The 14,460-nt window shown below is 42.5% G+C and overlaps 1 protein-coding gene across 2 annotated transcripts in view; it reads right to left on the bottom strand.

Annotated features, from left to right (window-relative positions):
- Positions 1 to 307: 307 nt before the first annotated feature.
- Positions 308 to 14,460, bottom strand: part of LOC112227965 (phosphatidate phosphatase LPIN2) — a 43,756-nt gene continuing 29,603 nt past the window's right edge. For both annotated transcript variants that reach the window (XM_024393011.2, XM_024393010.2), the window contains exons 3-20: positions 14,294 to 14,389; positions 13,767 to 14,080; positions 13,447 to 13,563; positions 12,792 to 12,924; positions 12,195 to 12,699; positions 10,575 to 10,677; positions 10,242 to 10,429; positions 9,852 to 9,945; positions 7,228 to 7,297; positions 7,058 to 7,141; positions 6,305 to 6,393; positions 5,683 to 5,827; positions 5,287 to 5,435; positions 3,975 to 4,061; positions 3,493 to 3,645; positions 3,144 to 3,258; positions 2,946 to 3,049; positions 308 to 1,892 (exon numbers count right to left, since the gene is read on the bottom strand). In XM_024393011.2, the coding sequence (XP_024248779.1) occupies positions 1,748 to 1,892; positions 2,946 to 3,049; positions 3,144 to 3,258; positions 3,493 to 3,645; positions 3,975 to 4,061; positions 5,287 to 5,435; positions 5,683 to 5,827; positions 6,305 to 6,393; positions 7,058 to 7,141; positions 7,228 to 7,297; positions 9,852 to 9,945; positions 10,242 to 10,429; positions 10,575 to 10,677; positions 12,195 to 12,699; positions 12,792 to 12,924; positions 13,447 to 13,563; positions 13,767 to 14,080; positions 14,294 to 14,389 (2,691 nt within the window). In that variant the 3' untranslated portion in view covers positions 308 to 1,747. The remainder of the gene's footprint in view (positions 1,893 to 2,945; positions 3,050 to 3,143; positions 3,259 to 3,492; positions 3,646 to 3,974; positions 4,062 to 5,286; positions 5,436 to 5,682; positions 5,828 to 6,304; positions 6,394 to 7,057; positions 7,142 to 7,227; positions 7,298 to 9,851; positions 9,946 to 10,241; positions 10,430 to 10,574; positions 10,678 to 12,194; positions 12,700 to 12,791; positions 12,925 to 13,446; positions 13,564 to 13,766; positions 14,081 to 14,293; positions 14,390 to 14,460) is intronic.

Genomic DNA, 14,460 nt, shown 5'->3' on the forward strand with positions numbered 1-14,460 from the left:
TGGACACAGAGACATAAAAATGGTATCCACGAGTTCATCTGACTCTGGGGAAGTATCACTGTAATATACTATACTTATTTGTATTGGTATCGCAGGTATTTGAGAAAATAGTTTTGTGCTAAAACAACGTGTGGCGCAACACTCCATTATAAAAAAATATATTAAGGTCTCAGCAAAAAAATCACTGTTTTTAACAGTAAGTTCCGTTTAGACAGATTGTTGGCATGTGAAAAGATGTTCATGATGTTCCAAAAGTTACACCCTCCTTTCCCAAAAACAAGTTTCTGAAATAAGCATTGGAAACATCTGCATGGAATCATAGATTTTATCTTTTTTTTTTGTGCTAAACATTCATATCCCAAACATACACTTCAATGTATATAGTGACACTCAAAAATAACACTTAATCAAGTAACAGTGAAGGCATTTAAGATTGGAGAGTGTGTGAACTGTAAAATTAATCTCTTAATAGATACACTGAAAACTATCAAAGCAGTTACTGAAAAACACAACAAATACCAGCGTGTTAAGATGTGTGTACTCTCCACACAAAATATCACTTTCATAGAAAGAATGCCTTTGTTACTGAGGAACTCTGCAACACCTCCGAACGTCATCAAATACAATAGTATAATAATTCAAAATATACTAGACAAACCCAAGTTATAACAATAGAAATATATCCCATAAAGAAGCATTCATTTCATAACACAAACACTGTCAAAGTTAACCCATAAAACGTCTGCTAAAACATATAATTGTGCTTTCAGTGCATATTAGTCTGTCTCCATCCAAAGGCTCCAGTGTTGTGTGCCTTGTGTGTCAGCAGCATCGACACTTTAGAAAGGCCTTCCATCGCCTTAAACTTCACTGCAGCCATCTGCATGTATGTCTAAAACATCGCCTGCTCAGATCACTTAAATCGATTATCTATTATCATACAGTATGCGTGTATCTAAGACTAGTGCCAGTTCCACTGGCAGCTCTGCGCAACATATTAGCGATCGACTCAATCTGTATCGCTGTAGCGTTACAGATTCCGCAAAATAAATGTAAAGGTAACTTCCAATTGGGCCGACATTTGCGGCGTTTAACGTGAATGCAGTCGTCTCCGCTAACGCGGGAAGGTTGCCTTTCAATTTCAAATCGCGCCATAACGCTGAACCTTCACGACACGGCTTGAAGAGAGCCCTTAGTTCAAAATTAGACTAGCATGCATACACTATAATGTAAGGCCTTCCCAAACAGCGGGACACCAACATAGGGAGTGCACTCATCACTCAAGCCAAATAACTAACCTTACGACTACGCCTGTCTTCTTTATCTTCACATTGTACTGTAAAAAGGCTGTACAGTCTGTATTGGAAAGTATGCCTAAATCAATCATGTGATGCAGTTCTTACTGATATATCAACGAAACGCTATTAAACCTGTGGAGCACTAAACAATGGAATATAATTCAGCATCAGTAGACACATAGTATAGTCATCAGTTAAGGCAGTACAAGCAATCATCATGGGAAGACCCATACAATTATTAAGCAATACAAAATATTGCTTACATCGATTCCAACAAATACAGTTGATTTCAAGTGATTTCTTTCCCGTCCAAAAGACACAAAGTGCATCGACCATACCCGAAGTGTCTGTTGGTTATCACCTTAATACCTGATAATACCACAGCTGTGGGAACTGTCCAATCAGAAATCAGAGCAGCTCCTCAAGACGCACATCAGCGATTGGTTGTTTCAGAGCAGCTCCTCAAGGCAGAACTCAGCGATTGGCTGTCTCCAGAAGCAAAAAGAACTGAATTCTGGGAAACTGAAGGTGGCGCTCTGCTCCTTACTGCGTAAAGGGAAAACGTGCTCCACCAGTTCACTCAGTCGGCCGTAGCTACAGTGAAAGACAGGGAAGGGGTTAGATAACGGTTACTGTACTTACTGACCAAGGTCGGGATTCATTAAAAGGCACGTTGTCGACAAGCGCACTGCACTAGACTTTGAAGGTCATATACGCTTGAGCCTACATCCACAGCATTTTACCGTGAATGTGATCTCCGCGAACATCAGACGATCTCCACGAACGCCTTTAAAAGGTGTGGTTACGGATACAAGTATCCTGTGTGTGTATCCTGTGTTTTTCTTTTCTCTCCTTCTCCCCTCACAGGTGAAAATCATCACTCCCCAATCAGTCAACAATCAATCATCAATCAGAAGACACACCTCCTCCTGTTTCCTACCCTATCACAGTTCCTTTCCCTTGGTTTAAAAACCCCATCAGTTGTTTGCTCTAGGAGCTCAATCTCTCTGTAAATGCCATGTATGTAGATCTCTGTGTTTCACTCTCTCTTTGTGTCTTAACCTCTCTTTTGTTTGAGCACCTCCAAATCACTTTGTCATCTCCTGTGAGTATTGTTTTGGGTTATGGTGTTTGTGTTTGATTGCTGGTGGGAAAAGGGGAAACCAAGACAAGTCGCCCATGGGCATACACTACCCATAGGTAGACTTTGTTAAAAACACTAGTTAGAACTGGGTGGACCACCCACTGTATTTTTGGTTAGTTAGTTAGCTGTTGTTAAAATAGCCTAGTCTAGCTTAGGGGTGTTTTGGATGCTTATTGTTTCTTTCCTTGGGTCCAGCTCAGCCCCTTTTCCTGCTCCCCCCATTACCGTGTGTTTTACAATAAACCCCGAGTTTGACGGTATAATTTCAGTTGTCGTGGTTATTTCGTTCACACTTTTACTTTGTCACAATTATAATTTGCATGAGTTATGTTACGGGTCTCATTACCATCCCCCCCCTAGACTGTCGGGCCAAAAGGGATTCGTAACAGGTGCATTTGTCGGCAATTTAATCCGGCCAATATCCTCCCCAAGAAACCCACACTCCTGACATACAGAGAGATAAAGAGTCGTTATGATTACAATCCTGTGAAGTCGCTACTTACGAAGTCTTATTGCCTTTCGATTGCTCTAGGATGAGCTCCCCTTTGGGGTTGACTGTGAATATCCGACACACTGGTACACCCACTTGCTTGTAGGCAAACACATCCTGAGCCAAAAACAGAGGAGTAGTCTTAACAATCACCATAATTCTGATCCTATTCCAAAATAAGTACACAATGAGAAGGTAAAACAAAGCTTACATTTGCTCTGTTTCCAAAGGCTGCGTAGAAGGGATGTGTGTTTGGGTAGAAGAGGTTCTTGATGTCTGTTAGGCATTCAATCTTGAACTTCTCTGGCTTCTTTTCAATCACCTCCCTGATAAAAGGTTAAGTAGAAAGGAATCACAAAGCCTTGAAATTTAACTATATTACAATGCTATTACAACGTTATTACTATTCCAAGCAGACTGAACCAGAAAGGAACTGAAAGATCAGTTTTAACTCAAAGGTGGAGAAGAGGAAAGAAAATGCATTGCAATCTAACTATATTACAATGCTATTAAAAATCCAAGCAGACTAAACCAACTGAGAAGTTAAGGGTGAGTTGTACCTGTGAAATGCAGAAAAGAGGCTGCTAGGGGACAGCATGAGGGGTCCTCGAGGCAGGATGGTTCCCCGGTCGTTCACCCAGTACAAGTACCCTCTGGTCATGTCCGCCATGCCGATTGCCCGCGCCGAACAGTACAGGAATTTGTAGCCATTCCTGAAGAAATGCACATTGAAGTATAACTGCAACATTAGATCCGTCTCCTATCCACGCTCTCATTTTTTTAAACTTCTGGAATTGCATTTTTTTTCATGTGAAACAGGAATGTGATTAGTCATGCATTGACTAAGTGGTGGATGTGATAAATGGTAGTTCTAGGGCCATATGTATCAAGCAACTTAAATAGGAGTGCTGACAAGGATCCGTTTAGCATTTTAGGTCGCAATGAATAAGATAACATGGACAGGGGGAACCTGATCCTCGATCAGCACTCTTACTTTGAGACGCTTGATACATACGCAGGCCCTGGGCTAGGGCTTACTTACTCATGCACTGAGTGGTACAGCTTAGCAATGCCTTGATGAGTCCAGTCTTTCCCGAGCTGAGGGAGAATTTGGCCAAACACGTCAGACCTAAGAAAAAGGAGCATTTGGTGAGACATAAAAACCCACACCAGTAGAAATCAGTAGAAATCCACTTTTTATAGCTGAAAGACGATGGCCAGAGCTTAACCATGATGTTGCATACAGATTTAAGTCAAAGTATGATATATCTGGGCTTGAAGTGACAAATCCAACCTCCCCACTTTGTGCAAATCTGTGTGAATGTGGTGTCTTTTCCTATGATATGAAAATGATTTCAGGGCTGGGTTTTATTTGAATGTTACCACCCACCAGCATGGCATTGTTTATTAATCAGAAACAGGGGCAAATTTATTCCTCTTTATGACTGAGATCAGCCAAACAGCCGTGGGTCCATAGAGCCATGGAGCAAATAAAAATAGAGGGTGCATTAGATAATTTGTCAATTTTTACTTTTTTTTTAGCTAGTCTGTAATATATATATATTTTTTTAAATGACCAGTTTATAAATGGTTGCGTGAAACTCGCTCCCACCCAGTCACCCAAAGATGAATGGTTTTGACCACTAAAGTTTTGCTTCACTACACACTCCACTGCTTTGATTGATGTAACGTTAGCTAGAAACCACAAGTGTCTATCCAGATAATGAAAAGTCACCCGCGAAAGAAAATTCAAGGAATTTTTACAGAGCCCTTCGTAATTATTAGGACAGTGAAGCATTTTTTCTTCTTTTGGCTCTATACTCCAAACGTTTTGATTTGAATCATGCAATGACTATTAAAGTGCATACTGTCAGCTTTAATTTGACCTATGAGAAGACAAACTGGTGCCCTAAAATGGTTCCCCTATGGCATCGCTCTCAAGAACCCTATTTGGTTCCAACTTGTACCTTTTACATTTAAGAGTGTGGGATTGATATATACATTTTTATACTTGTAAACTAGCCATTGATTCTTGAAGAACTGCTTTGTTTGAATCCCAGATTTCACCTTTAGGTGTAATTATGTGTAATCATGTGTTTGGACACAAGACCATTATCTGATTATCAGACAGACCTCCAACATCGAACAGAAGATGAGAAATTAAAAGATCAGGAGAGGATCTTAATCCCATATCAGATGTTGAGTCTCCTAAGAATCTGACTGCGTCCCAAATGGCACCCTATTCCCTATATGGGTTCTGGTCCAAAAGGTTGACTTTTGGGATGCAACCTAGGAGTTAAGACTGAGGGGACTGACTGGGTAATGTAGTTAAACAGAATTGAAGGCCACTTTACTTGGTGATGGTGCCGTCGATGTCAGAGATGATGACTTTGTCATCCCAGTTCCACAGGTAGATGGTGCCCTCGCAGCGACACGTCCCCTGGTATTGGGTGGTGATGCTAAAAGTGACGTCATTAGGCCCCTCCCTCAACTTCAGACTGACCTATGAGAAGACACAAATAAACTGGTGCCTGAGAGAGTGATATGAAGTGGTTTCCAAAAACTCTTCTGGGCACTGACAGGTGCTAACAGTAGGACAGAGGGTGCACTTGCCCTCAATAGCGCTTCCCATTCTGTCACAGAAGCTATGAGGGTAAGGATGCAAAGATGTGCCCTCTATCCAACTCTATGTGCCAATATCACTTTATAGGATTTAAATAATATCACTTTATAAGTTAGAAGCTCTTTACTATCTGGTCAGACGAGAGGCGGAGAGACTTCATGTAGGAGTGCGAGCCAGTTGGAGGTAGCTCTGTGTGCATGTGCTCAGTAGGTGCCACTGTGTTGAGCTCTTTCGATTCTTCATCGCTGGAGGAGTCGTCTACTGCTTTCTGCCTGCATGTCAAATAACAACAACCTCAGGTCAACATCAGACTTCCTAAAAACAGTATGAGATTAAACTAATGTGAGTAAAGATTAAGGGAGTGAGTAGTTACTCTGAAAATATAACGAGAGGAATGACGCTTCTCTAGACATCAGTTATTAAAATGAACATCCAGCATTTGTATATGCTGCCGCTAGAGGGCAGTATCCCAACACTGAATTGTCACCAAGCTTCATTTACTACAGAAAGCCAAAACACAGATGAGACTCCCAAACAGGGTCCCTCATGCATGTTCTCGGGGGCATTTCCTATGAATCACTGTTTTTCCAGTGCTAATCTAGTTTCCCATTGGTTGGTGTAATGATGAATATGGGTGAGGCGGGTGGACATCACTGTGCGAATAATTGGGCTTCCCCTTGTGAAACAACGCCAGGGAGGAGTGGTGGGGGACAGACAGGGTGAGACAGGGTGGTGCTAAGCTGACTCACTGTGGCACTGCTGGAATCTGTTGATCGAGGACAGGGCTCTCTGTGTCTCCGTGTTGGGACTCGTGTCTGTCCATCTTGGCCTCTGAAGACTGGAGAGCGGAGCAGACAACATTAATCACCCGTTAATGAAACGTCATCATGTCAACACTGACTGTATATGACCTAGTGTTTTTCCTTGATTAATAGTGGAATTACTGCCCATTTAATTAAATGAAAAAATGATTCCTAAGAGTATGCAGTACAATTAGCACATGGTTCTCCTCACTCTGATTTGCTTAGGCTAATTTACAACAGAAATGCAAATCCAATGGGATTCACATGGGAACTCATTTCTGCCCACACAAAAAAAAGAGTCATGAGGAAAGAGATGGTGAAAATCATGGACCATCTGTTTAAGGTGACAAATGACAGTATCAGGAAAGCAGTTCAGCTAGGGTTGATTTCATTACGGGTACTACAGAGTATCAATAACAGTGGACCTAAAGCGTACTGCAAAAACACCCCTTTGTCCCAAATGGCACCCTATTCCCTATATCAGGGGTACCTGATAATTAATTGTAGCCACCTGGTGACCTAGGTCTAAATCAGTCCCTGATTGGAGGGGAACAATGAAAAAACACAGTATAACTGGCTTCGAGGTCCGGAGTTGAGTTTGAGAGCCCTATATAGTGCACTACTTTTGTGCACAGCCTTATTGGACCTAAGTATTACACTGTATAAGGAATAGGGTACCATTTGGGATGCAGTCCTTACCTGTTTGACGCTGCTTTTCCTCCAGAACCACCAGCGGCCGGACTTCTTAGGCATCTTCTCTTTCACCCATGCCTCCTCTGTGGCCTTAGATACACATGAAGTATTTATGAGTACATGCACAGAATGTTGAAGTTCTAACATACATTCATAATGCATAACATGAGATCTACCTTGGGCAGGTTCTTCTGGAAAGCTTGCATACTTAGTATCAATGGAGCTGCCAATGTCCAGTTGTAATATCTGTAAAAATAATAATATATATATATATATATATATAGTGCCTTCAGAAAGTATTCATATCCCTTGACTAATTCCACATTTTGCTGTGTTACAGCATGAATTCTCATTCATCTACACACAATACCCTATGACAAAGCAGATTTTTTTTTTAACTCAATTTTGTCACGAATTTAGTGATGTCCAATTGGTAGTTACAGTCTTGTCCCAACGCTGGAACTCCTGTACAGACTCGGGAGAGGCGAAGGTCGAGAGCCATGCGTTCTCCGAAACACGACTCTGCCAAGCAGCACTGCTTCTTGAAACATTGCTCGCTTAACCCGGAAGCCAGCGGCGCCAATGTGTCAGAGGAAACGGCTGCGCCACTCGAGAGGCGGAAACCTGTTTTTATAATTTTTTTCAAATGTATTGAAAATGAGATACAGAAATATCCCATTCACATAAGTATTCACACCCCTGAGTCAATACATGTTAGAATCACGTTTGGCAGCAATTATAGCTGAGTGTCTTTCTGAGTAAGTCTCTAAGAGCTTTGCACATCTGGATTGTACAATACTTACATATTCTTTGAAAGATTCTTCAAGCTCTGTCAAGTTGGTTGTTGATCATTGCCAGACTGTCATTTTCAAGTCTTGCATTTATTTTCAAGCCGATTTAAGTCAAAACTGTAAGTAGGCCACTCAGAAACATTCAACGTCGTTTTAGTAAGCAACTCCAATGTATATTTGGCCTTGTGTTTTAGGTTATTGTCCTGTTGAATGGTGTATTTTCCTCCTAGTGTCCGTTGGAAAGCAGACTGAAGCAGGTTGTCCTCGAGGATTTTCCCTGTGCTTGGCACTAATCTGTTTCTTTTTATCCTAAAAAAATCACTAGTCCTTGCCGATACGCATAACATGATGCAGCCACTACCATGCTTGAAAATATGAAGAATGGTACTCAGTGATGTGTTGTTGGATTTGCCCCAAACACTTTGTATTCCGGACATAAAGTGAATTTCTTTGCCACATTTTTTTCAGTTTTACTTTAGTGCTTTATTGCAAACAGGATGCATGTTTTGGAATATTTTATTCTGTACAGGCTTCCTTCTTTTCACTCTGTTAATTAGGTTACTATTGTGGAGTAACCACAATGTTGTTGCTCCTCATTTCTCTCATATCACTGCTATTAAACTATGTAACTGTTTTAAAGTCACCATTGGCCTGCTGTTGAAATTCCTCAGCGGTGTCCTTCCTCTCCGGCAACTGAGTTAGGAAGGACGGCTGTATGTTTGTAGTGACTGGGTGTATTGTAGTGACTGGTTGTGGCTCAGTTGGTGGAGCGTGGTGCTTAGAACGCCAGGGTTGTGGGTTTAATTCCCACATGGGGCCAGTAAAAAGAAGTATGACAATGTATGCACTCACTACTGTGAGTTGTTCTGGATAAGAGCATCTGCTAAATGACAATCATTTGTATGTCTGCTAAATGACAATCATTTGTATGTATTAATACAATATCCAAAGTGTAATAACTTCACCGTGCTCAAAGGGATATTCAATGTTTGCTTTTCTATATTTTTACCCATCTACCAATAGTTGGCCTTCTTTGTGAGGCATTGGAAAACCTCCCTGGTCTTTGTGCTTGAATCTGTGTTTGAAATTCACTGCTTGACTGAGGGACCTTACAGATAATTTTGTGTGTGGGGTGCAGCGATAAGGTAGTCATTCAAAAATCATGTTAAACAATGTTATTGCACACAGAGCGAGTCCACGCAACTTATTCTCGGAGGACCTGAGCCCTAGGACCATGCCTCAGGACTACCTGGCATGATGACTCCTTGTTGTCCCCTGTGCACCTGGCCGTGCTGCTGCTCTAGTTTCAACTGTTCTGCCTGCGGCTATGGAACCCTGACCTGTTCACTATGATTACTATTATTTGACCATGCTGGTCATTTATGAACATTTGAACATCTTGGCCATATTCTGTTATAATCTCCACCCGGCACAGCCAGAAGAGGACTGGCCACCCCTCATAGCCTGGTTCCTCTCTAGGTTTCTTCCTAGGTTTTAGCCTTTCTAGGGAGATTTTCCTAGCCACTGTGCTTCTACACCTGCATTGCTTGCTGTTTGGGGTTTTAGGCTGGGTTTCTGTACAGCACTTTGAGATATCAGCTGATGTACGAAGGGCTATATAAATACATTTGATTTGATTATGTGACTTGTTAAGCACATTTTTACTCCTGAATTTATTTAGGCTTGCCATAACAAAGTGGTTGATATGCTAGACATTTCAGTTTTTAATTTTTTATTAATTTGCAAAAACATAATTCCACTTTGACATTATGGGGTATTGTGTTTTGGCGAGTGACGCAAAATCTCAATTTAATCCATTTTAAATTCAGGCTTTAAATTTGGAAAAAGTCAAGGGGTGTGAATACTTTCTGAAGGAACTGTGTAATAATATAATTGTGATTAGTTCAAGGAAATCCACAAATTGTTATCTTCTGTTCAAAATGTCAGTCTAAGAATTAGTATGATGCAGGAATATAAATTAGTATGAGTAGGACGGCTGAACGACTCACCGGTTTGAAATTCTAACCACCAAATTGGGATTGTCAATGATTGCTGGATTTTCAGCAAATTCATGATATGTGATGATGTGCTCCATGAATTTCTCTGCAATAAAAGTATCATAGCATTTGCATCTTCAAGGTATCCTAATCTGCTCATCATTATAGCATATCTATTGTCATATAATATAACACATTATTATTTGTGGCATTGTGAGTAACAGTGTACTAGTTAGTTATTTGCATACTTATCAAAGTGAATCCCTAGGTTGTGTCCCAAATGGCACCCTATTCCCTACAGTGCCTGGTCAAAAGTAGTGCACTATATAGAGCATAGGGTGCAATTTAGGACACACCCCTAGTCACTATAACATAACACTTACATACAGTGGGACACCTTACCTTTGGAGATTTCAGAGTTCTCCCCGACCCCTCCACAGAGAGACAGGGTGATGTCTGGTAGATCCCCAGCCGAGTCAGACAGACACTCTGTCCCGCTGTCGGCAGCTGCACTGCCCACAGACTGGGGAGACTGGGACCCATCGCACCGGCCAACCTCCACCCAGTGCTTAGGGATGGTCTCGGACTCACTGCAACACACACACACACAGACTGGTCAGTCACTGCAACACAACTCTATGGGCCCTGGTCAAAAGTAGTGCGTTATAAAGGGAATACGGTGCCTATAAAGGGAATAGGGCCTCAATACATGGGATGAAAGGCATGATGAGGTACCTCTTGGGAGCTAAGTAGCGCGCGACGACGTCAGGCTCCATAGCATTCAGGTCGTCCAGGTAGATATCCTCAGGCCCCTGGTGCTGACTCCTCTTCCTCACACCTTCGTCACACACAGACGAATAATCAGAATTCACTTAAACCATTCACAGCCCAATTTCGGGTGTAGTCAATAACACTGTCTGAACCCTTAAGGCTCGCGCACATACCACCGAATGTGGATAATTTTTTTGTCTGCTGATCGTTCAGTGCGCTGCGTTTTAGGGACCACCAGCTGTAGAACTTTGACTGACGACATTATCACACAATTCTACATGTAAAATTGGTGCACATTTAGGCAGGCACTCTGTTCAGAGGTTCTAAGTACTCTCGGCTGGGTCATTCCTACTATGATGTGTCTTTTCTGTCCCCAGGAAATATATTTTATTATTTAGTGTAAAATGTGGATTCCAAAAGGCTTTACCTTAAAAATAACAAAATATGGATCTTGAAAGGGAATTTTATCAATTTTTAACACTTTTTTTCAGTGAATGTATGCGTTTTTGCCATGTTCCCGGTTATTATTCATCAACTTCCACAAGAAATATAAGCCATAAAATTCTAAATGATAAAATACTTAATCTTTCATCACTGCTTTATAGACCTAGTTAAATTCACTCTCATCAATGTTTTCTTTTCATGATGTTTGTATTTTATGTTAGATTTTCTGTTTGTCCCTGATATCACTTTCCACCCTGTTAGTTTATTGTAATTCTTCTTCAAGAAAACAACCCCTTCCTACAATGACACCACATTCAGGAAGAGTCATCATTTCTTTGGTGGGAAAACAATGGTGCAAGGCTAAATAAATACAAACACTCAGTTTTATCCATTTGTCCATGTTTCATGTTGTTAGTCTGAATGTCCCACTCGTAAATTTTCACCCTCAGGCAAAATTATAGAGAAAATTAACCAAATTGATATTATTATTATTTTTTTATATGTTTGATAGAGATGTTGAAATCCTGCTCACCATTATGGTAGCTCAATCTTGATCACTCACAGAGCTATGGCTAATTTAGGTTTATGTTCTACCCTGTTAGGATTATGTATTATGTGCCTAACAGGTTGGAAAATGCACCTAAAATATGTTGCCCCAAAATATTTTCTGAAAGCCAAACATGTCTTTTTTCTGCTTTATTATATATTTTCTGATATACTTTCCCCCCCAAATGTTATGAGGTCTGGTAGGAATGACCCGGCCAGCACACGCTATTGGTGTGTCTGAGGCCTTACTCATGACCAAGCCATTTTCTTTCTGTTTCCATCAGACCATTCTGTAGTGATAGAGCTATGAGGTACTTAAAATAAGGGACATAAAACATCATATAGGGGACATAAAACATCAAATAGAGGACATAAAAGTAATGTAAAGCATTTGTTCATACTAGCTGTCATTAACAACAGAGGGCTATGGAATGCCATCATCCGGCACATTGTGCTGCCGTAAGCCAAAATCCTTATAAATGGCCTAAGTCATGTGTTATACTTGATCAATAAGCTATTTATATAAACCATCTATGCATACTTTCGATTTAGTTTTTAAATACTTTTGGTTGCTATTTAAAGCACAATTAGTACCTCTCCTCTTGGAGGGGGAGTCAGTCTTGGAGCCGATGGACCCCAGGTCCCCGGCCATGCAACTGGCCCCACCGGCAGTAGAGCCACTGTCCCTCTGGCTGGAATCAAGCACACTGGGAGGAGTGGAAGTCCAAGGGCCCCTCCGTTCAGGCTTGGACGGGATACAGAGGTCTGGACTGGGCTCCGACATTAGAGCACCTGGTTCTGGTTTGAGGGGACACGGTTCAGGTTGGGGTGGGCAATGGTCATGAATAGGTTTGGGGGGATGATGGGGTTCAGATAGAGGGTCGGGTGGGTGGTGTTTTGAGCTGAGGAGGGTATTTTGTTTGGGGGTCCGGGGCTCTGGTTTGACGATGGCAGGTCCACACACTGGGTCCAGAGAGGTGTGCAGGCCCCCAGCCTCCACCTCCATGGCCTCTGAGCTGAGGATGACCCTGAAGTGTGTGCTCTCTGACGGGGTGATTGTCATCGTCTTAGGCAACTCCGAGGGCTCTTTCTTACTGACCTGGACAAGAGTCAATATGAAATCAGTTTGGCATATTTTCATCTCTATATAGGGAATGTGGTGCCATTTGAAACACAAGATCTAGGTCTTACCCTGGTGAATTCTGGGAACTCACCCCAGGACCACTGCATGTGCGACTCTGCTCTGAGCATGCTCTCTGATAACTTCACCATCAACTCTGAGTCGCTCTTTGGAGACATGGGCTCTGACAGGGATCTTGGGGATCTGTTACAATCGAGAAAACAGCACAACACATACACAACATGTACTCACAGCTCCACAGGGCTATTCAATCAATGTTCTGCTACCATTTTAATGAATATCTACCTAAAATGAGATTCAATCCAAGGCGTGTTATAGAGCAATACACTGGACATCTGACTTTGCGCCTTTTAAGATAACTGAAGCTTGAGCCGACGTCAGGGACATAACCTTCAAAATAAAAGGCTCATTAACGGCTGTCCAGTGTACTGCTCTATAACATGCCTTAGATCAGTGCACTCCAACCGTGTTCCTGGAGAACTACCCTCCTGTAAGTTTTCAATCGAACCCTAGTTGTAACTAACCTGATTCAGCTTATTAACCAGCTAATTATTAGAATCAGGTGTGCTAGATTAACTATGTTTTCTTTTTTGTTAAGTCCTAAGGAAATAAAAAATCTCCCTAATGATCCTGACTGTTTGCATGATCTGTGTAAATATTTGAATAGGAAGTTATTGACTGAGCGACTGAGTGAGGGGGTCATACCTGTGGCTGTCGCCGGGAGACCAGTCTCCATCAGAGAAGGGGTAGCTGTCCAAGGAGTGGAGGTTGGGGTGCTGCCTGTGTTCCACTGTGTCCTTCACTGTAGAGAACAAGGGGGCCCTGAGGGAATGAAGAATATCCCCCATTGACCACAGTGTTAACACTCCCGATCCTCTACACACACTGTGCTGAATAGTCCCACCCAGACCCAACCTGAGTGTACCTATGGAGTCATTGAGCTCCTGTTAGCCCCCTCTGTCTGTCCCATTAGCTGGGGGGTCAGCATCTAGGGGCAACTTCACCCTACTCCTCTGTCCATTTACCTGCTGTTGTTTTGTGCACCGTGCTCCTCGTCTGAGCTCAGTTCACAGACCTCCTCACCACCAGCAGTGGAGGCCTGTTGCTCCTCCTTCCGGGGGTCTGCTTTGTGCTTCTTTCTACGTCTCTTTTTCTTCTTCCCTGCTGTGGTGCTGGGGGGAAGGAGGGGGGTGGAGGAGGAGGCTGGGTTTTGTGAGTCCCCCTGGGGCGGCTGCAGCCCACCCTCCAGGCCCGACTCCCCAGCTCTGGACTCTCTGCCCCTCCCCAGAGCCTCCTCTGTGGGGATGGGCGACGTCACAAGGTGGGCAGGGATTATCTCCTGGGTCAGGGTGACAAAGAGACGACGAGTCACAACAAGATCACGTTATAGACTACGTCCCCAACGGCACCCTATTCCCTACATGGTGCACTACTTTTGCTCAAAAGAAGTGCACGTTTTAGGCAATAGGGAGCCATTTGGGACACATTAACAGTCAGTAATAAGCTGTGTCAACAGTGGTTGTCATGAAACCGATAAAAAAAAAAATCTCACATTATGCTGCTCGGTTTCCTGAACAAAGAAGGCCTCTCCGTTGTCCCCCAGCTTCATGTGCAACTCCACTGGTTCTCCATTGATCTCAATGTCAATCTGCAGAGGGAAAGGACAGGTCAGGCATCCATTTATGGAGGAACTCTGGGGCCATATGTCTCAGACTAGGA

Source organism: Oncorhynchus tshawytscha, linkage group LG29 (assembly GCF_018296145.1).
Source record: "Oncorhynchus tshawytscha isolate Ot180627B linkage group LG29, Otsh_v2.0, whole genome shotgun sequence".
Classification (NCBI taxonomy): domain Eukaryota; kingdom Metazoa; phylum Chordata; class Actinopteri; order Salmoniformes; family Salmonidae; genus Oncorhynchus; species Oncorhynchus tshawytscha.